The following is a 20937-nucleotide window of genomic DNA, read 5'->3' on the forward strand; positions in this document are numbered from 1 at the left end:
GCACAAATAAACAGATAGAGCGGGACTGTTCACTCTGGAGGCCCGTTTTCTGCACTGGGAATGGAACCCAGGGCCTTACCCTCAGCAAGCCCCCTTCTTCTGAGGTACAAAGTCAGCCTCTCCTATCTTTGCGGGTCTTTCCTGCATGGTGTGTCCTCTCTGGTTCATGAATAAAAGCCTCAGTTGCTATTAAGTTTTTCATAACCTCCTAGGTTTCAAGGCCTAGCATGGGTCGGTCCCTCCTTCTAAGCTATGTAGAGTTAAGTGACTCCATCAAAGTGCCTTGTCCTCTGGGATTCAGCAACGGTTTCTTCTCCTGTCTGTTTCAGTGGCTAAGGCTGGATGGGGCCTTGGTCCAGCCGCAGTCTACTAAAATGAAAATGATAAACATAAGAGCTGGCTAATGGCAGTTGGCATCTGTTTTAATTAATCGACCAATTAGTTAATTTGTGGTATTGAGGACGGAACCTAGGGTCTCAGGATAAGAACTCTACTACTGAGTTACATCCCTAGCTCCACCCTGCCCCCAACAGCGCCCATTGTTAACCCCAGATAGCCAGGAACTTGCTGTGTAGAGACATATCTATCTCTGACCCTAAATTAAAGGAGGATGCAAGGTGCCACCCCACCCAGCTGTCTTCTTATTTCAAGACAGGATCTCAGGACATTGCCTAGGCTGGCTTTGAACTCACTCTGTAGCTGAAGCTAACCTTGAACTTGAAATCTTCCTGTTTCAGCCTTCAGAGTAGCTGGGATTACAGGCCTCTGCCACGAGGCCTGGCTGACTTGTATATTTCAATGAGAGGCTTTTACTGGACAGGTATATCTCAGAGTGACACAGCGGTTGTCCTTTAAGAAGCTCTAAGGTGGTTGGTCCCCAGCTCAAAAAAAAAAAAAAAAAAAAAAAAAGCTCTAAGGTGGGTGAGTGGTATCGGGGCTCTTTTCTGACCTGGAGTTTCCCTGGCATCTCATGGCCAGTCCTTTGTAAAGCTAGAAGCTTCTTTCTGAAATATTTCTTAGACAGTGAATGGGAACCGAAAGATTCCCACAGAGGGAATAGGTGTGGGAATTGGGGTGGGAAAGGCACAGTAGGGGGTTTCAGAGCTAGGTGCCCTGACCATGCCAACCTGCTTAGACATGTCTGTTTAGACATGGCTGGCTACCGGGTAACCTTTTCCATGAGGAGCCAAGGGGACTAGGCTGTGCTCCTTTGAGAAAACAGCCCTAATGTGAAAGGCATGTGTTGACTTTAGTAAGGTGCAGGAGAGGAGAGTTGTAATGACAGTCTCCTGATGTTACACATGTGATTGCAAGACCTGAGATGAGACACTTAGCAGAGAGGCCAGTGCCGGTCTGGGCTGGACGGTGTCAGAGGTTAAGAGATGCAGAGGAGGGGCTGGGGATTTGGCTCAGGGTTAAGAGCGCTTACCTAGGAAGCCCAAGGCCCTGGGTTCGGTCCCCAGCCCCGGAAAAAAAAAAAAACCAAAAAAAAAAAAAGAGAGATGCAGAGGAAAACCAAGATCTCTGATTTGTTTTTTCACATAGAAAACAGTACCCAGTCATAGCCCTCAGGGGCAGGGGTCTCTGTGTCAGGAATACACCGGGAGACTAAAGAAATAGCCCAGATGAAGGCTCTTACTGAGACTCAGACTTTTTAGGGGAGTAAGGGGTGGGGCTGCGCTGGTTTTCATTTTGTGTGTAGCTCAGGCTGGGCTGGAACTCACAACTTTGCAGTCGCTGAGGTAATGGATATTTGCCACCTTGCCAGGAGTGCTGGCTTTGAGAGACACAGGAGTTTGGACCTTTGTGGTGCAGACCTTAAGGGCAGGTTTGCTCAGGCAAGTGAAGACAGAGAGGACAGAGCAGGTGGGAAACCTAGAAAAGGCTCTAGAGTGATGGAGCTGGGGGTGGGGCTGTTTGGACTGTGAGGTACATTTCCATACAATAAAATAGATCTTAGCATGGAATGAGTTTTTGAGTGATGTCTCCATCTGCAGGATCCCTCTCCCAGATTCACTTTTTGTTTTTTGTTTTTTGTTTTGTTTTTTGTTTTTTTTAAATCTTGAGTGCAGGACCTTTTTACTTAGGCTAGGCTGGCAACAAACTTAGGATCCTTTAGCCTCTACCTCGGTGTGGGAATTACAAATTCGGTCATTCTGCTTGGCACCAGTTCAGTTTCTGTGTGTGTGTGTGTGTGTGTGTGTGTGTGTGTGTGTGTGTGTTTGCTTTCCACTTTTTTAAAAAATCTATTTACTTATTTATTTTAAGACAGGGTCTCTATAACTCTAAATGGTCAGGAACTCATTACATGGCCATAGACTGGCCTTGAGCTCACGGAGGATTTTATGCTTCAGTCTTCCAGGTGCTGAGAGGACAACAATGCCCGGCCAAACTCAGTTTTCAAATGCCCGAGATTTACATGCTTGCAATGTGCTAAAGGAAGCTGCTTCAAAGGCAAAAGCCACTACACCTACAGCAAAAAAGCAATGTAGGCTAGAGTTGAACCAGCCAATGTGGCATTTATCTTTCTGGAGCCAGGTGGTAGAAATCCCGAGGGCAAATAAACAGGGGTGTGGGAGGCAGAAAGCCCAGGCCTTTAACTTTTGGGGCGCTTGAGCCCCGTGTACTGAGGATCTTGGGCAAAACCATAAAACCCGGCTTTTCTTAGACTTTCAATCTCCTGTCTCACTCTTTGGAGAGGGTGGGGGTGGGGCGGGGGGAAGAAAATTGCTGCCAGTCTCTGTTATCCAGCGGGCCTCCCTGGGGGTTAGTGGTGAGCAAAGGGAGCTAGTCGACCACACAGGGTGGTCTGCACCTCCTCCAAGCAACCAGGGCCACTTTGCTCAATTCCTTGGAGCTAGGTGCTCAGAGGGAGCTCGTGCTGGTGCTCTGCACACCGCTGTGGTTTGTAGCAATTTTGCAGCAACGCTGTTGCGTGCAGCTGGTGCAAGCCTGCACTCAGAAGAAGCGCAGTGGATTGGGGGGGGCACCAGTGGGCGTGGCCACGCCGCGTAGCGCCCTCTCCCGCCCACGCAATCCTCGGAAGGTTCTGAAAAGTATCCAAAAGTCCTGCGCCAGGCGCGCCGAAAGGCAGAAAAAAAAGGTACAACCCCCCCACCCACTTCTCGAGCTCTTCATTTGGACTACGGTCCAGCTGCGGTGCACCCGCCTCCTGCACTCTTTCTAGGGAGCTAAGCAGCCTGCTGGCTGGATCCGTGAGCAGGGGGACGAAGCTCCATGCCTAACGACGACGCATTCGGCAAGCCCTCTACACCGACGGAGGTTCCTCACGCTCCCGGGGCTCCGCCGCAGGGCAAAGCCGGGGGCTACAGCAAAGCCACAGGGGCGATGGCCGGAGCAGCCGGGGGCTCCAGTGCGGGGGGCAGCGGAGGTGCCTCCGGCTCCGGGCCGTCGGGCCTGGGCTCTGGAAGCAAGAAGTCCCCGAGGCTGCCCAAATGCGCTCGCTGCAGGAACCACGGCTACGCGTCGCCGCTCAAGGGCCACAAGCGTTTTTGCATGTGGCGGGACTGCCAGTGCAAGAAGTGCAGCCTGATTGCCGAGCGACAGCGGGTGATGGCCGCGCAGGTGAGTGCGGGCACCCGGGGGACGGGGGCGCAGCTCTCCGCGACCCCAACGAAGTTGAGCTGGACCACCGACGGACGCCGGCTCAGGAGCCGCGGCTTCCAGACGCCAGGGTGGGGGTGGGGCGGCGATGGAGGGTCTCGGGTTCTCTCTGCTTGAATCCCGAGGATTTTGGGGGTAAGGGGGTCCCCGGCTACGATGCGGGGTTCGGGCTGCACACGCGCACCCTCGCCCTCGGGAGGCGAGTGGCTCAGTTAACTCCGCTCAGGGTTCCCTTTATTCTGACCCCACCTTCCAGCTGAATTTCGGGGTTCACCATACACTTGGGTCCCCACGGTCTCCAAGGGCGCTCTGTGAGCCGAGTCGCGAGATTCCCTGACTCAGAAGACCCCAGAACTAGGAATGTTTGGGCGTCGGTGCGGGCGTCCCGAGATTAAGACATTGCTGGCAAACTGGCGGGGTTTGCTCCACTGGGAAGGCTGCCATGATTTAAACTACGTTCCAAGATGAAAATTGAGGGGTTCGCTTTTCTGGGAAGAATACCCATAGCTCCGAACCCCTCGTTTCACAAGTAGAGAGTTGCGGGAATTCGGGCTCCTAGGGTCCCTGGCTTGGCGTCCTGTAGGCGGAAGGGAGGCCCATGGACCAGGTTTCACCCTGGTGGCGCGGGAATGTGCTGCTCCTCGGGCTTTCTGGAAAAGTCTTCGGGTGGGCGGGAGCGCAGCGTGGTCGTGCCTCTGTTGGCGCACTTTCCGGGTTCGCCCCGCGGACCCGGGCAAGCGTCTCAGCCATTTTGAGCGGTCTGAAAATGCTAGCATTTACAAATTTGTAGTCGCGACCTAAGTTATCGTAGTTCAAATTACTTTTAAAATATTTCAGTTACGCTTAAGAATTAAAAAAAAATACAGGTGTAGGGGAAGGTGCCAGTTTGAAGCTCTGTATGTCGTTCTCTCTCTCTCTCTTTTTTTTTTAGTAGCTTGAACTGCCGACTAGTAATTTAGCATCTTGACGGAAATAGTTGAACGTCGGTATCCTAAAGGATCTTTAGAAGACAATAATATACATTCTTTCCCCCTGAATGTTGTTTCATCTTAAGGCAGGTTATTTAAAATGAAAAGATACCAAAGAAAGGTTTGCTAAAGACGAACTACTTTTGGTTAAGAACATCTTTTGAAAGTGATGTAGATGAGAAGTTTGAGTGGGACTCCACAGACGCTTAAAGATTATACACCCCTGTGGGCGTCACACTTTAAAAATGTCTTAAATTATATACACTTTGGTTTCACATAGTGCGAAGCTAAAGGAAAAATAGTTCTTTTTAGTTTTTTTAAGACTTTAGATTTATCTGTAATGAATGAGAAGAATACGCACCACATTGAAAGCATCACAATGAGATTATAAAACACGAGGACTTCTAAATTATACTTACAGGTAAAAATACTAGGAACACTTAATGGTTGAATTATGCGGATTGAGTGTGAAGAGTACAGATGGAAGGAGTTTCCTCAAATTAATAAAATATACATCATAATGGAGATATTAATTTCGAATCACCTTCATTAGGGGGCTGATTTTGAGGTTGAAAGCTGAATTAAAAACAAAAAGCAATTCAAAATTACTTACAGAATGGGACATTAGAGCTTTCCACACTAGGAATATGCTGCTATGCTAGAGGGATTCTTAAAAACTTGGAGAATAATAATGGTTTTGCTCACTTGCAAATCACTGGAAATAGATCTCAAACATAAGTTGAAAATCATTGCTTTTTAAATCAGTTGCTACCCTGATTGATTGACCATTTCCCAACAGACGGTTTTTGAAATATGTCTAAGCCGTACATTTGGGGTACACCAGGGCATGGGGTTTGTGTCTTGATTTACTTCAGTCGTTTGCAGTGACATCAGCTTCTGGCCAAAGCCACTGCTATTCTATTTCTAAGCCTCTTGGTTAGTGTAAATAATGTAAAACCAGCAAACCACACAGGAAAAAAACCAAAGCCAAGAGTTAAGCTTATTCAGTCTTAATAACTGCACATATGAGCTCTCGCATTCAGGGTCAGAGCTTCCTCTGATTATGAGTGAAACCTCCAGATTCTTAAGTTTGGACAGGAGATTTTTAAATACATTGATTGTAGTTGTGGGTTTAAAAAATACTGTGGTGGGCACCGGGCATGTGTGAGGAGGGCAGAGGTCAATTCCGTGCAGTTGGGTCTTCGTCCCCCCTTAATGTGGTTTGTGGGGATTGAACTCAGAGCATTTACCCACTGAACCATGCGTGTGGCCCGTTTACAGGCTTTGTTTTTGATTAAGTACTGCACACTGGGTGAGCTTAGGGCTTCATACATGAAGCATGTAGCACTGAGCTACATTCCCAGCCTGTAGAGTTACGCTTTTTGAGTTTAATTTTAATTTTACCTTTGCTCTTCTTGACTTTGGGCCTCTAAGGTACTGGTGTTTTACTTTCCCTGGAGTGTTAGATCATCAATGGTCAGTTTCCAGAGAAAGTCTTTTTCCTTTTGTTACATGTCAAAACCAAAAGACTTTCTTTTCTTTAAGCCTTTTAAGGGCCTACCTTTAACAAAATGTTATTTAAAAGACATGTTTGTTGAAAAAGGATCAGACAGTTTGGTAAAAGCCTGTTGGGATTGTTTTCTCCAATCCTAGGTCACCTTCCTGCCAGAGTCACTCATACTCCCAGGACTTGAGCACTAGATCTCGGCCCCCTTCTCCACTAGATCCATCCTGCCCTGGGAAACAGCTCTTGAGGGGTTCCTCAGCCATCCCTGATTGTTGTTCTTTAGATTCTGCGCCCTTCCCCTGGAGGGTTCAAACCCTGCTCATCCCATTCTTCCCAGCTAGCTGTGCTTCTAGTCTGCTTGTGGGATGGGTATATTTTAACCACATTTTTCCTTTTCCAGGTAGGGTCTTGACACGAGGCACAGGCTTGGCTTGAATTCTCAATCCTAACTTTCCAGATGCTGGAGTTACTGACATATGGCACACCACTTAACCTCTGTTTTAAAGACATTTTGATTGCGTTTTCTTCTGTAGGCTTGCCATGTGTGCCTCACGGGATCTAGCACGTTTCGTGTTGATGTTGCTGGGTCTAACCTGATGTTACTGCCTGATCTTCCCGATACAGTGGCCTCGTTTTTCTTTAAAACCCATGTGTTGAATGAAAGAGTGAATGGTCTCATTCTTTCTAACCCACCAGAGCTCTTGGTCTTGAGTTCACTCTACAGTTTTTTCAGGGCGGTGTCTAGTGTCTTAATTAAGGTTTCTGATACCGTGAAGAAATACTGCAATAAAAAAGCAACTTGGGGAGGAAGGGGTTCATTTTGCTTACACTTCCACATCCCACTTCATTATTGAAGGAAGCCAGGACTCGAGCAGGGCAGGAGCCTGGAAACAGGAGCTGACACAGAGGCCATGAAGGAGTACTGCTTAGTGGATTGCTCCCTGTGGCTTGCTCAGTCAGCGTTTTAAATAGAACCCAGGACCACCTGCCCAGGGATAACACCACTCACAATGGCTTGGGGCCCTCTCCCATCAGTCACTAAGAAAGTGTCCTATAGGCTTACCTGTAGTCCGATCACACTGACTACAATTCTCAATTGGGGCTCCCTCTTATCCAGTGATTTTTAGCTCGTGTCCGGTGACATAAAACTAGCCACACCTAGGGAGCCAGGTGAACGGGCAAGGCAGAAGGGAGACCCCGCTTACAGATGGGGAAAGCTGTGATGGTTTTTGCAGAGCTTGTCAGGCCAGTGTGCTCTGCTGCAGTGTGACTTTGCTGTCTGTGCTTCCAGGTGGCCCTGAGAAGACAGCAGGCCCAGGAAGAGGAGCTGGGCATCAGCCACCCCATTCCACTGCCCAGCGCAGCAGAGCTGCTGGTCAAAAGAGAGAATAGTGCCAGCAACCCGTGCCTGATGGCTGAGAGCAGCAGCTCGGCCCAGCCCCCACCGGCCAGCACCCCAACCCCCACTGTCTCAGGTAAGGGGTGCGGGCTCCCATGGGACTCGAGGGTGGTAGGCATGTGCAAGTCTCAGTACCTCTCTCCCTCCCCACTCCATGTGACACTTGTCAGGGGTTTCCTGAAGGATTCTGCCTCTGCTGTTTTGCCTTTGGCTTCTTCCCAGGATGCCGTGCCTTCTAGAAGCAAAGTGTAAACCTCTTTGAAGAGTGAAGAGTAGGAATCCCAGAACACCTGGGAGGTGCAAGAGTGGTCTATGCTGGGCCCTCTGGGGTGGGAACTCAGAGTTCTTGTTTCCTGGAACTGGACCTCTCTTCCCCGTGGAAGGACTGCATTCCTTAGGGGACAGGGTCTGAAAAGGGCAAACTGTAGATTTCACATTTGAATTAGTCCGAGACGGAATATAGGGGGCATGTATGACGGCACGTGTTCCCCGTGTGCCGAGTGCCAGCCCAGTGGCTATATATATGCCGGGCATTTCCTCCCTGGAGTCGGTGTAAGGTAGGGTAGTGATTCTTTGTAGAGTGCTTGACCGCTGAAGTAGGAGCTGGTTGACTGACCGGATCGATTGAACTAGGAAGTCTAACTCAGTCTATCAGGCCTTCGGAACTCAGGATTCTCAATACACCCCAGAGAACCATAGTGGCTGAGCGCTGTCTGCTGAGGAAGCCTCCAGCCATTTGTATTTTAAAGCTATTCTATTGAAACACAACGAGGAAATCTGGTTTCTCCAGTGCCCTAGCCACAGTTTAAGTCCTCAGTTACTACAACAAAAAATATATTTCTGTCCCTCAGTAGTTGATATGGGGTTAGAGAGGTGGCTGAGAGGTTGAGAGCACCTGCTGCTCCTCCAGACTTCGGTTCCCAGCCAGCTCATCACTGCCCGAAACTCCAGAGGATCCAGTGCCCCTTTCCGGTGTCCATGGACACTTACACATGTGGTATTGACGTGTGACACACACACACACACACACACACACACACACACACTATAAAGAAGTTGATGGTATTGGTTTGGAATGCAGGGGATACTTAAGAAACCTAATATTCTTCTGAGTTTAGGAGTTTCTGGCAATTAAATAAATAGTGCCCTATATCTGTGGAGCAAGTGTTTTAAATGCTTGATGCTAAAGAAAGTACTGAACACACACACACACAGACATATACACACACAAGCACATATATAGGCATACATGTATACACGTATACATGCAAATACACACATAAACATATACACAAATACACACATGCACACACACGATACACACATAACCACAGACACTTATACCCCATGTATACAGAGACTCACACATCCATTTACTGTATTCATAGGCACTGCAGATATACAACATGCATATACACATTTACACATTCAGATATACTCTTAGATACATGCAGACTCACCTACACATGCAGACATGTACATACAATCTCATTAGGTACATACATTATAAAATTTCATGCACACATACAGATATAACAAGCATACATATGCTTATACCTAGATAGACACTTGTACACAGGCACACACACACACACACACACACACACACACACACACACACACACAGGTTTTCCTGTATCTACGTTCCTGTGACAAGGTTTATCTGTAAATTAGTAAGATATTTAATAACAGCTAATAACTGTAAATTAGTAAGATATTTAATAACAGCTAATAACTAGGGTAATTGTAACAACATAATAAAATTATTTAAAATTTATGGGTTATTTCTGTAATTTTCCATTTAATGCTATTGGACCATTCTCAACCTCAGGTACCTGAAACCCCCAGCAAGGCAGTTTTGGGTAGGGGAGCTGCTGTGCATACTGAGAGCCACAGGAGAAACTAAGTGAAACCCCATAAAAGCCAACCTTGCACTGTACACCACCCCAGTCAAGCTTTCATGAATCGTTTGCTGAGCTTAACCAGGGGGATAACATTGCTCATCCCTGAGTCAGTAGCTGTGCAACGTTAGACAAGTTTCTCAAGCTCTCTGGGCTTTTTGTTTCCACACCTTAAACACGAGAGGGTTCCTGAGGGGCAGGGGCGAGTGTCTTCCCATGAGTCATGGCTGTTGGATGGAATAAGGTAAGCATGTCTCAAAGAAGCAGGTACGTGTGTCTGTGTTTCTGTCGCTGTAATTAATGAAGAAAAGGTATCAATGCTCCCACTGTGTGGTGATGGGATTACATCCCAGTGAATGAAGAAGTGGGAGTTCATGATGCATCTGACCACCAAGGTACCGGGGCTGCAGTGTAGACTGTGTGCTAACTGGCAGTGTGAGGTGAGGCTTGGCTTCTGTTTAGAGTTTCGGGATAACCACACAGCATATCGGTAGCCTTGGGAAAGACAGAATCGGCATCTGATTTCTTTAGGAAGGGTATTGTTTTCCACCAATGTAAAGAAAAAAGAGCATACACAGAAAAACAGCGCTCTCATTTTTCTTTGGCTTGGATGGTCACAGTGTGTACTTACAACAGTCTCTGAACTCGATTCTTAGGAACAGAGAAGTTCTGGCAGGCATGTTCAAGTGGTGGTGGGTGGGGGTTACAGGAAGAAGCCACAGGGGAGCAGGAGAGGGATCAGGGTTGAAGAGGACCCCAAGCCCTACCACTGCTTTGCCTCCAAAACTGACAAACCTTAGGGTCCTGGTGGCATTTTTGAGGCAACAAGCAAGGGGAAGGAGAATGTTGAGGGTTAACACATGTTGTGGTCGTTCACTGGGGACCAAGTGGGCAAGGAGGCTCACTTGGCCTGGAGGCTCACTCTTACCTTCTTGAGGACAGGTTGCCCACCAGTCAGTTCAGTCAGGAGCTTCAGTGGCTCCTTCACAGAACTGACTTTGGGACATGTGCATTGAGATTGATGACTTCTGGACCAAGTCAGGTGCTGAGCGTGAGGGAAATGGAGCGGGGAGTAGAATTAAAATACTGAATCTAGATTGAGGGGGGGGTGACAGGTAGCGAGCAAGCAGAGTCTTGAAGCTTTTAGGCAGCTAGATACCAACAGATAGGGAGCTTATACTGCAGAGATTCACTTGAAATAACACTTAACTCAGGCAGGCAGATGGTATATTCTGATCTGGTGAGGTGATGTCATAGCTAAAGTGGCTTGTCATGTAAGTCTGATGACCCGAGTCCTAGAACCCATGGGGAAAGAGAGAATTGACTCTAAAATGCTGTCCTCTGGCCTCTACAGGTGAGCTGTAGCATGCTCGAGCGTGTACATACACACATGCATTCGCACACACATACACAGAGACACACAGACACATGTAATAAATTAAATAGAAAAAGTTTTAAATGCTAAATATCTACAAAGTAGAAAACATTCAGAGAGGGCTACGGAGATGGCACAGTGGGTAAAGCAGGACCTGAGTTTAAATCCCCTGCACCCATGTATAAACCCTGTGTGGCGGTGTGTGTTTGTAACCCAGGGCCGGCAGGAAGGATCCTTGGGGCTCCCTGGTCACTCATCCTAGATAAAGCAGCAAATTCCAAGTTCAGGAAGATTCTCTCTTAAAAAAAAATGAACTGGAGAGCCGAAGAGATGGCTCAGTGGTTAGGAGTACTTGCTGCTCTTTCAGAAGATCAGGGTTCAGTTTCCAACACCCACATAGTGACTGACAACCCTTTGTAACGTCATTCAGTTCCAGGGGATCTGATGCCCACTTCTGACCTCTGCAGGCACTAGGGACACACATAATATACCTCTAAGCAAAACAAACACACACATAAACATGTGGTGATCATACATACAGGCAAAACCACTTGCAGATGTAAAATTAACCTTAAGAAAATAAAATGTCAAGTTACAGTAGAAGACTCCTGACAGCCTCTGGCTTGAGCTCTCCACACACACAAACACGCATGTGCATACACACACACAAACACGCATGTGCATACACACACACACACACACACACACACACACACACACACACACAGACACACACACACACACAGACACACACACACACAGACACACACACAGACACACACACACACACACACACACACACACACACACCCCAGCTTTGGCTTCGTACAATGAGAGATATACAGATTCACACAGGCACACAAACACACAGCAGCCTCTGACTTACACACACCCACAGACACACATGGACACACAGACGTAAACACCAGCCTCTGGCTTGCACACACATTGACACACACACACACACACACACATTGACACACACACACACACACACATACACACTCTTGCTGTACTTCTGGCCCTTTTATGCATGAGGATAAATGCTTTCGTACAGCCTTTTCACTTAACATAGCTTGGAATCCTTAAAGGTTTATTTCGTCTTTAATTATGTATGCATGGAGGTGGGACCAGGGTACATACTATGAGTGCAGATGCCTGTGGAGGCCAGAAAGCACCAGGTCTTCCTGGAAGTGGAGTCACAGGTAGTCATGAGCTGCCAGGTGTGGAACTTGAACACTGGGCCTCTACAAGAGCGGTGTGTGTGCTCTTAGTCACTGAGCTGTCTCTCTGGTCTAGTGTGGAATTCTTAATGGCATAGTGTTTCATTATACAGATGTGGGAGGGCAGAGCTGGAAGTGACTTAGTAAGCCATAGAAGTGGTAGGCATGGTCCTGGCATAGTAACTCCCCCCCACCCCCACAGAAGTGGTAGGCATGGTCCTGGCATAGTCACTACCCCCACCCCCACCCCTCGCCCTACCAGCCTGGCTCCCCAGGGGCCTGGATCTAAACTCCTGCTGTCTCAGGTTTGCAAGGCTTCTCACTTGGTAAAATTAAGTGGATTTTTGTTTTTGTCCTTGAATCACAGTTATCTCCTTTTGGCTCCTTAAAATGCCAAACGAGAGTGAGAGTGTTGGAGAATTATTATTGAGACCATTATCTAGGTTTTAAGGACACTTCAAAGGGAAATTGATTTACCAGGCTAAGCTTCTCCTGAGGCCTCTGAGCAGGACATACAACAGAGGATACTGTAGTTCTTAGTCAAGGACTGACTGGGCCCAACCACAGGTTGGATGAGGTGAAGCTCAAGAAAAGTCTGTAAGAGCCTTGTGGGTTAGTGTGAAAATGGCTTAGGCATCATTGGTTCTTAGGCCTGTAGGGTCAGATGTCAGCCGGTACACCTCTGATTAGCAAGTGGCTCCTGTGGGGAACCTCTGGAAAGAACATTTTCTTGGCTTTAAAGACAGTGACTTAAAATAGCAATCCCAGCATGATGTTTTGCCCTGTGATTTCATCTTTTGAGTTTTGTCATAAGTTGATTTTTTTTTGTCCTGAAAGTTTTGAGCCAGCATTTCTCTTTCTCCTTTCTCCCCTCGCAGTGGAATATCATTTCCCCCACTTTCGGGGTCCCTGGACACTGTTTTCCCCTCGGCCTTCCCTGGGCAGTTCTTCAGCTCTCCTTTACCACGGGCGCAGCTGTGGGATGAAGGGCTGCTTTGTAGAGCTCTGGGTTCTGCATGCATGGCCTTTGTAAGGACCTGAATGTTATCTCCCCTGGGCTCTCCCTTCTGGAGCATCCTGGACTTCCATCCACACACATAGCCACCCTCCCCCAGGTCAAGCTTTGCCCTGCTGTCTGCTTCTCTCTCTGGCAACTCCTGCTTGTGTGGAGCCCAGCGGCTCGAGTTCACTCCCCTCTCCTGTGGGTCACCTGGGTCTGAGCACGACTGTGTGTAGCGAGGACCCATCTCTTCAGCCACTGGCTGGGAGAGCACCCAGCAGACATGGGCTGGAGTAGCTTGGATAGGGGTGCCCTGCACACACATTTTTTTTTCTCAGAGAAGGGTGATGATTTTATTTTTGGTTTTTGAGATAGGCTTTCTTTGTGCAGCCTTGGCTGTCCTGGAAGTCACCCTGTAGAATAGGCTGGCTTTAAACTCCAGAGATTTCACCTGCTTCTGTCTCCTGAGAGAGCTGGAGTTAAAGGCGTGTGCTGTGACCATCTAGCTGCTGATTCGGCAAGCAAAGACAAAGGATTAGTGTCTGTCTGTCTGTCTGTCTGTCTGTCTGTCTCTCTCTCTCTCTCTCTCTCTCTGTAAATAGACTTTTTCTTAATGTTTAGTTTTAGGCTTGCCCAAGATCAAGAGGGTGATATGGAGATTGCCACGTGTCCTCTGGCCCTTCACAGGCATGGGCTTCCCCATTGTAGCTAAATCCCCTGTCAAAGTAGTGGGCCTGTTAATGAACGTGTAACTTGACATCCCGATCACCCAAGATCCACCATACATGTGCAGGTCCCTGATACATGTGCACGTCCACTCATGGTGCCACACATTCTGTGGATTTCAACAGCTTGAATCCACCATTCCATCGTTGTACAGAGTGTATTTTCATGATTCTGAGCCTGCTCTCTGGGGTTTTTCTAACTGAAAATAGCATTTTAGTTTTTTTTTTTTGTGGTAATGTTAAAGCTTTATTTTCTCAATATTTTTTTTTATTTTAAGTTTTAATTTTTGCCAAGCGCTTCACGCACATCATGCACACTAGGCCGGTTCTCTTCACTGATCTGTGTTCCCAGACCCAACTTTTTTTTTTTTTGGTTTGGTTTGGTTTGGTTTTTCTGGCTCATTGCCTGCCATTGGATCCTCTTCCCCTACCTGGACTGCCTGGTTGGGCCTCAGTGGGACAGGATGTGTCTAGTTCTGCTGGGACTCGATGTCCCAAGGTGAGGCGGTACCCAAGGGGCTGGTCAGGGAAGAGATGTATAAAGGTGATCTGAGGCTGTGATCCAGATGTAAAGTGAATAAAAAAAATTATTGAAAAAAACAAAACTGATGCTGTAAAATTATAAAAAGTCTTTCTTTTATCCCCCACTAGACTCAGCACCACAGTGCCCCAAGGTATCTGGTAGACATCTTCATCTCAGTCAGCAAAGCCTCTCACCCGCTCTGCTCCATCCCATATCACACTGCCGATGGCTTCTCTCTGAGCCTGGCAACAATCTCTACCCATCTAGTTCCCAAGGCGGGTTGCCACCATGCCAGACATACACATCCCAATTCCATGGCAGCCCAGTGTCTCCAGCCACCACAAACTCTCTTGAACTTAAATCGCCACAAGAAAGAACACACAACACAATAACCTCTGATCCAATTGATAAGATATAATTGCCCAGCCAGACATAAAAGCCTTGTACACATCCATCCCTTAAGAATATTCATAACAACCTGTAAATGTGCAGAGAGGAATCTTAACATCTGCCTCTATGTTCTCTCCACTGCTTCTCCTTTGCTCCCTTGCTCCAGTCTCCTCCTCCCTCTAAAACTTTTTTCCCACCCATCCATCCTTCTTGTCCAATGACAGGCCTCGTTCTATCTTGTACCTGCCTTCACCTGTATGACATCCTACACAAAACAAAGCCCAAAACACCCACAAGCATTTTAGTTTTTATCTACAGTGTTTCAACTTTGCAAGGAAGGAAGCCTTTTTCCTTCAGAAGGGCTGTAAGAGCAACTTAAAGTGGATAGCATGCTGATCTTTAAAGGTTGGCTATTTGAGTAAGACAGGCATTGTAGGATTTAGGACCACTCTCAGTTGAACAGGGAAGCAGAAAGTAATTAAAAGCCTTCAGATGAAAACATCCTCACATTTTACTTTCAAAGTGAGAGAGATGCTCAAACGTTCCAGCAAAACAAAACGACTTGAATGGGAGCCGTTGACAGGTGTGGGGCTGAATTGAAAGCCAACACTAGATGGTAGTGGCCAGCTCACTGATTCACTGTCCTGTTGCCGCTTTTGTCCAGGAGCAGTCTCCTGAGGCGTCAGATCCGACGACTGTATTGCCCTGACGGAGACTCTCTGAGTCGTATTTCAGCATACAGTTGCTACCATAACCTACAGAGATGGTAGCCTATCATTCTGCCGTTGCCTAGAAAGGATGTTTAAAGTCATGAAAAATGAAAAGACAGAATTTAAGGTCACAAGTCAGTTTGATAACAGCGCAGGAAGCACACGGGGATTTTAACTGGTTTACAGCTCTGTGAGACAAAGCCCGAAGGCAAGCAGAGCGTCTGCTCGTTTTATCCTTCTGCTTGTTTTATCCTTCCACTGTCTAGTATCCGGCTTTTATGGTTGGTAGTCGGTAAACCTTTCAGAACGAGTCAGTAAGCGCTGGCTAGGTTGTGTTTTAAAACACGAGTGAGCGTGAACTCATCTACATACATCAGAGTAATACAACGGATTCCCAGGGTATCTTTCCTGTTTAAAAATAAAACTGATAAATGGTTGAAAATTTAATCTAGGGCAGGTGAGGTAGTTTTTAGCAGGCAAAGGCATTTGCTGCCAAGACTGACGACCTGAGTTCAATCCCCCAGGACTTACATGGAGAAGAGAACAGAGAGTTCTTTTATCTCTGCATACACACACATACACAGAGGTGGGGGTGAAGGTGAAGGGAGGAAGAGAGAGATTAAAATTATTTTTTTCTGTATGTTTATTTACTTACTTGTTCGTGTGTGCGTGTCTGTGTGTGTGCGCGCGCGCACATATATACGTGTGGAGGTCTACATCAGGTATCTTCTTCAGACACTTCTCTTTACTGCACTTGAAGACCTGTAGCTTACCTTTGTGTTTGATTGGCTGGTGAGAGCTCTCCAGGTATCTCCCACCCGCACCTGTCCCGGATGTGGCCGTTATAGGCACGCAGTGCCACATTCAGCTTCTCTCCCAGTGCTAGGGGGTGAACTCAGACGCTTGTAGAACAACACCTCACCAATTTCTACTCTCATTTACAGCAGCAAAATACCCTGACAGAAAGCAACTTAGGGGAGAAAGGGTTTGTTTTAGTTCGTAATTTCAGGTTATAGCCCATCCACGCTGAGAAGTCACCGTTTCAGAGTTAGAGACAGATGGCTGCATCAAAGCCATAGTCAACCATAGAGAGAGTAAACGCACACATGCTTGTTTGCTTTCACTCAGTTTAATTTCCCTCACTTTTGTACTTCTACACAGTTCAGACCTAGTTACATAATTCATTCCCTAGGGGAGCCTAGGGAATGGTGTTGCCCACACTGGACTGAGTCTTCTCGCATAACTAACTTAAATAAGACACCCTTCCCATCAAACATTACTACTGGTTAACTATTATAGTGAATCCCTCATTGAAACTCTTCTCAGGTAAAAGTAACTATTACCTTTACTGAACTATCTTTCCAATCCCTCATATTAATTTCTTAATAGATTAAGAAAAACGTTCATGTCATATAATTCAGCTGTTGAAAGCATAAATTTCATATTTTAGTAATTGAGCAAGGTTGTGAAGTAATCACTCTCTAATAGTGGTTATTTCTTAACTATTTCATCTGCCCCCTGTCCCCACTTTCTGGGTGTCCACTAATTTATTTTTGCCTTCACAGATTGGTTTATTTGGGACATCTTATATGTCATCATGGAATAAAATGTGTACCTTTTGTGTTTGTCCATGTTTGACATTTGCAAGGCGTATCCATGTTGTTGCATGGATTTATTATTATTCCTTTCATTACTGTTTAATATCACATTGTATGGGTATTTATACATTTTGTTTCGCTGTGTCTCTGTTGATTGACTTCTGGACTGCTTCGAGAACAGTGCTGCTGTGAGGGTTGAGGTGCAGGAGTTCTGTTTAAATGTTAGTCTCATCCTCGTGGGTGTATATTAAGGAGTGGTTTCTTGCATCTTTTTTTTTTTCTTTTCTTTTTTTCGGAGCTGGGGACCGAACCCAGGGCCTTGCGCTTGTTTGGCAAGCGCTCTACCACTGAGCTAAATCCCCACCCCCCTGAAATGTTAGTTATGGTACTATAATTAACTGGTGTGTGTGTGTGTGTGTGTTTGTGTTGGTGTGTGTGTGTACACATGCACGCACACACACTCCAATGTCTTGTCATGCTGTACATATGATGGTATGTGTCAGAGACAACTTCCAGGGCTGGTGCTCACCTCCCATCGTTGAGACAGGGTCAACGCCAGGTGAGCTGGCCCTTCAAGCTTCTCGGGACTCTCCTGCCTTCCTCTCCTGTCACACTGTGGGGCACTGGGATTTACACGTGTCGCTGCTGTTGCTTTATGTAGGGATCTGAACACACGTTTTCACATTTGTGCAACAAGTTCTTTACCCAGCAAGCCATCTCTTCAGTCTCACATAAACCGTTTTTAAAGTATTTGGCGGTCCATCACCATCTCCAGGACTCCCACAATGGAAACTGTTCTTGTGAGACTCATGAGCTGACTTTTGACTGTGGACAGGCCCTGGGCCAGCTCTGCCTTCTTCCAGCATCATAGTCCGAAACCACCTGCAAGCTGTCCATGTATCAAGATGCTTTCAATCCCTTCCAGCATCTGCTTTTTCCTTCCCACTCTCCAGTTTTATATTCTCTCTCTCTCTCTCTCTCTCTCTCTCTCTCTCTCTCTCTCTCTCTCTCTCTCTCTCTCTCTCTTTCTCCTCTCAAAGAGCAGGTGTGGGGAGAGGTGAGCTGATGCAGTGATAATGTCACAGGTTGGCCAGATGACCTGGACCCCGAGCCCAGGCCTTCGGTCCGCCAGGCACGAAGGAATGGAGGTTCAGTGGGCCTCTGTGGGCCTCTGTGGGCCTCTGTGGGCCTCTCTGGTGCTAGCTCCGATTTCCGGCTCTACATCAGCTGCACATCATTCTGCAGTTTTCTCAAACTGATGTAAGAGTATTTCCGCCTCCACCCAAGGTCTCTGCTTGATTTTCGCTTGACAAAGAAAAAAAAATCAAATTCACAGTACGTTTTTGACTCCGCTGTGAAAGTTTACATTAATATTGATCGCCGTTGCTGAATAAATTACATTTCAAGCGAAGTTTACTCTAGTCTTTTAACGTCTGTGGGCCAACTTCATAATTGCTAATCTAGTCGTAGTTTACAGCCAGCGAACATGCTCTCCAGAACGAAATGGGTAAGTGACCTTTAAAGTAGACTGTGAATAGCTGGCTTGCTGTCAGAAGAAAATATCGATTGAGTGTTCTAGTTATAGCAGATTTTTCTGATGTTTATTAGCAGTAAACTCCCTGCTCTTGCTTGGTGCAGGCGACAGTCGCCAGGTCAGTTCAGTGGCCGCTAACACATGAGTTTGGGATTGATTTTCACACTTAACCCTTCTTTTTGTACTTTTCTCTGAGTTCAGGGTGTTGTGTGGGAGGGAGGAGTTTCTAACTTACACAGGCTATGGTGGTAAATCAACGGAGCAGGCTGTATTCATGAAGTACCAATATATTTGCTACAGTGACTTCTCGCCTGCTTGTTCTGCTGTCTGAGCAGATTTTTTCTCTTCTTTACCTTCTTCCTGTTTCTCTGTTTTACCTATTTAACGACTGTGAGTTGGGCAGGCCAGATTCTAACTATGTGATATATTGCTTTGCACGAAACACGAGTCTCTCATTGATGGTATTTTTCCCAGGGTTGGAGACATTTGATAAACATTTCCATTGACAATGGCGTTGAGAAGGGTATGAGTAGGTGGGACGGACGGTGTCCTATATGTTCCAAATACTGTGGTCCAGGCAAGAGAGCCTCAGAGAAAAATGAGTTAGAGCTAAAAGTTGTCCTCAGTCATAATGAGCTATCCCAGCCAGGGTCTTTTGGTGCTCACCTAAGAGATTGCCTATAGCAGCAGGCAGGTAGCCACGGTCTGCAGTGGCATGAACTGGGTGACATTAGTGGGCCTGCATTACCCTGGGCTGTGGAGGCCACCGGAAGAGTGGGGATTTTATTAGACTGCCAGGGAAAGTCACCGGACTGTTGGAGCAGTGAGTGCGTGGCCTGATGTATTTCCATCTAAGAACTCTGACGAGGAGTGTGGCTGACAGGAGCCAAGTGGGAGCAGAGGTTCATGGAAGGTTCAGTGCCCAAGCTCAGTGGGGGAGCTGCGTAGACAGGTGGTGGCAGCAGAGGCAGGGAGCAGGCATGAGGCAGGGGGTCTGTTTTGGAGGTAAGGTTACTTGTCCTTTGGTGGATGCTTTTGGTGGCACTCTCTCCAGACAGTGACTGCCACAGCAGCTCTGGGATTAAGCTCTTAGTAGGGCTCTGAAAGGTGAACAGTTAGAGTTCAGCCTGGTCCACAGAATGAAGGCCCCCTAAAGGCTAAGTGTGGTGGAACGTTTCCCTGATCCCGGTGTTGGCTGAGGCAGAGGCAGGAAGATCACAAACTGAAGACTGCCGAGTTATATTTAGAGAGTTCTCCCCTCTCTAAAAAGGGAGAAAAGTGTATCCCGCAGAGGCAGTCAGTGGTGATGAGCATGTGATGGTCCTTAAGAGGATGGGGTTCAGGTGTGTTTTCACCCCCCATACACAGAAACTTTCCTAAAATGGGTAAAAATGCGCTCCCCCAACCTCAATCCTGTGAATATGCTACCTTGAGTGCCAGGAAGGACTTGGTAGAAGTCCTTAGGCAAAGAGCTTCCAGTGGAGAGGTGATCCTGGGTTTTCAGGGGTCTGATTACATGAACCACTAAGAGTAGAGAGCTTTCCTGACTACTCCAGATATGCAAAGAGAAGGTGACAGACATGACAGATGGGGCCTTTCAAGATAGAAGAAGCCCCACCCACTACAAGAGAGGCAGAAGGCAACATTCCTCAGCTGACTACGTTTAAATATCACCTGAATTTTTTTCAGTGAACCATCTGAGCCTGTCCTTGTCCTGTTTTCTCACTTGAATCCCTCTTCTTAACATACTGGAGTTACCTACTGGTTCTAGAAATTGATCCCACGTGGTAAGAGCTGCAATTTCCTCAAATACATGATGTTGTAAACTGTGAAAGTACATTAAGACCGGCCCTGGAAAGACTATAGAGAATAGAGGTGAGAGGAACCATAGAACGGAGTGTTCTGGAGGGCAAGCAAAGGACCAGAAGATGCAGCCATGATGATGATGGTGATGATGATGGTGATAGTGGTGGTGATGACGATGATGATCGTGGTGATGTTGATGACGATGGTGGTGGTGATGATGAAAGATTTATTTCTAATTTGTGTGTGTGTGTGTGTGTGTGTGTGTGTGTGTGTGTGTGTTTGCCCGTCTTGAGTGTATGTGTACCATGTACATGCGAAGCTTGCTGAGACCAGAAGAAGGGTGTTAGAGTCTCTGGAACTGGAGTTACTGATGGTTGCGAGCCATCATGTGGATGCTGCAAATTAAACCCAGCCCTCTGCAAGGACAGCCAGCATTCTTAACCACTGAGCCATCTCTCCAGACCAACCACTTCCAGGTCTCATTAGGCCATTTTAGTTCAGCCGGTGAAAATGGTCCAAGACAGGTTACAGCAGTGTGTTCTTTGAGGTTGACTGGTTTGTTTGTTTTCCTGCTTCAACTCCTAGTTCAGTTTGAACCATGGCAGATTAAAAGCTAAAGGTGTCGATAAAAAACCGAATCATTTCATGGCCAGA

At 46.9% G+C, this 20937-nt stretch overlaps 1 protein-coding gene across 1 annotated transcript in view; it reads left to right on the forward strand.

Annotated features, from left to right (window-relative positions):
* Positions 1 to 3136: 3136 nt before the first annotated feature.
* Dmrt1 (doublesex and mab-3 related transcription factor 1) overlaps positions 3137 to 20937 on the forward strand; it is a 96601-nt gene continuing 78800 nt past the window's right edge. Inside the window, exons 1-2 of the mRNA XM_032895456.1 lie at positions 3137 to 3585; positions 7391 to 7574. Of these exons, the coding sequence (XP_032751347.1) occupies positions 3238 to 3585; positions 7391 to 7574 (532 nt within the window). The 5' untranslated portion in view covers positions 3137 to 3237. The remainder of the gene's footprint in view (positions 3586 to 7390; positions 7575 to 20937) is intronic.

This window comes from Rattus rattus, chromosome 2, assembly GCF_011064425.1.
Source record: "Rattus rattus isolate New Zealand chromosome 2, Rrattus_CSIRO_v1, whole genome shotgun sequence".
In the NCBI taxonomy this organism is placed as follows: Eukaryota; Metazoa; Chordata; class Mammalia; order Rodentia; family Muridae; genus Rattus; species Rattus rattus.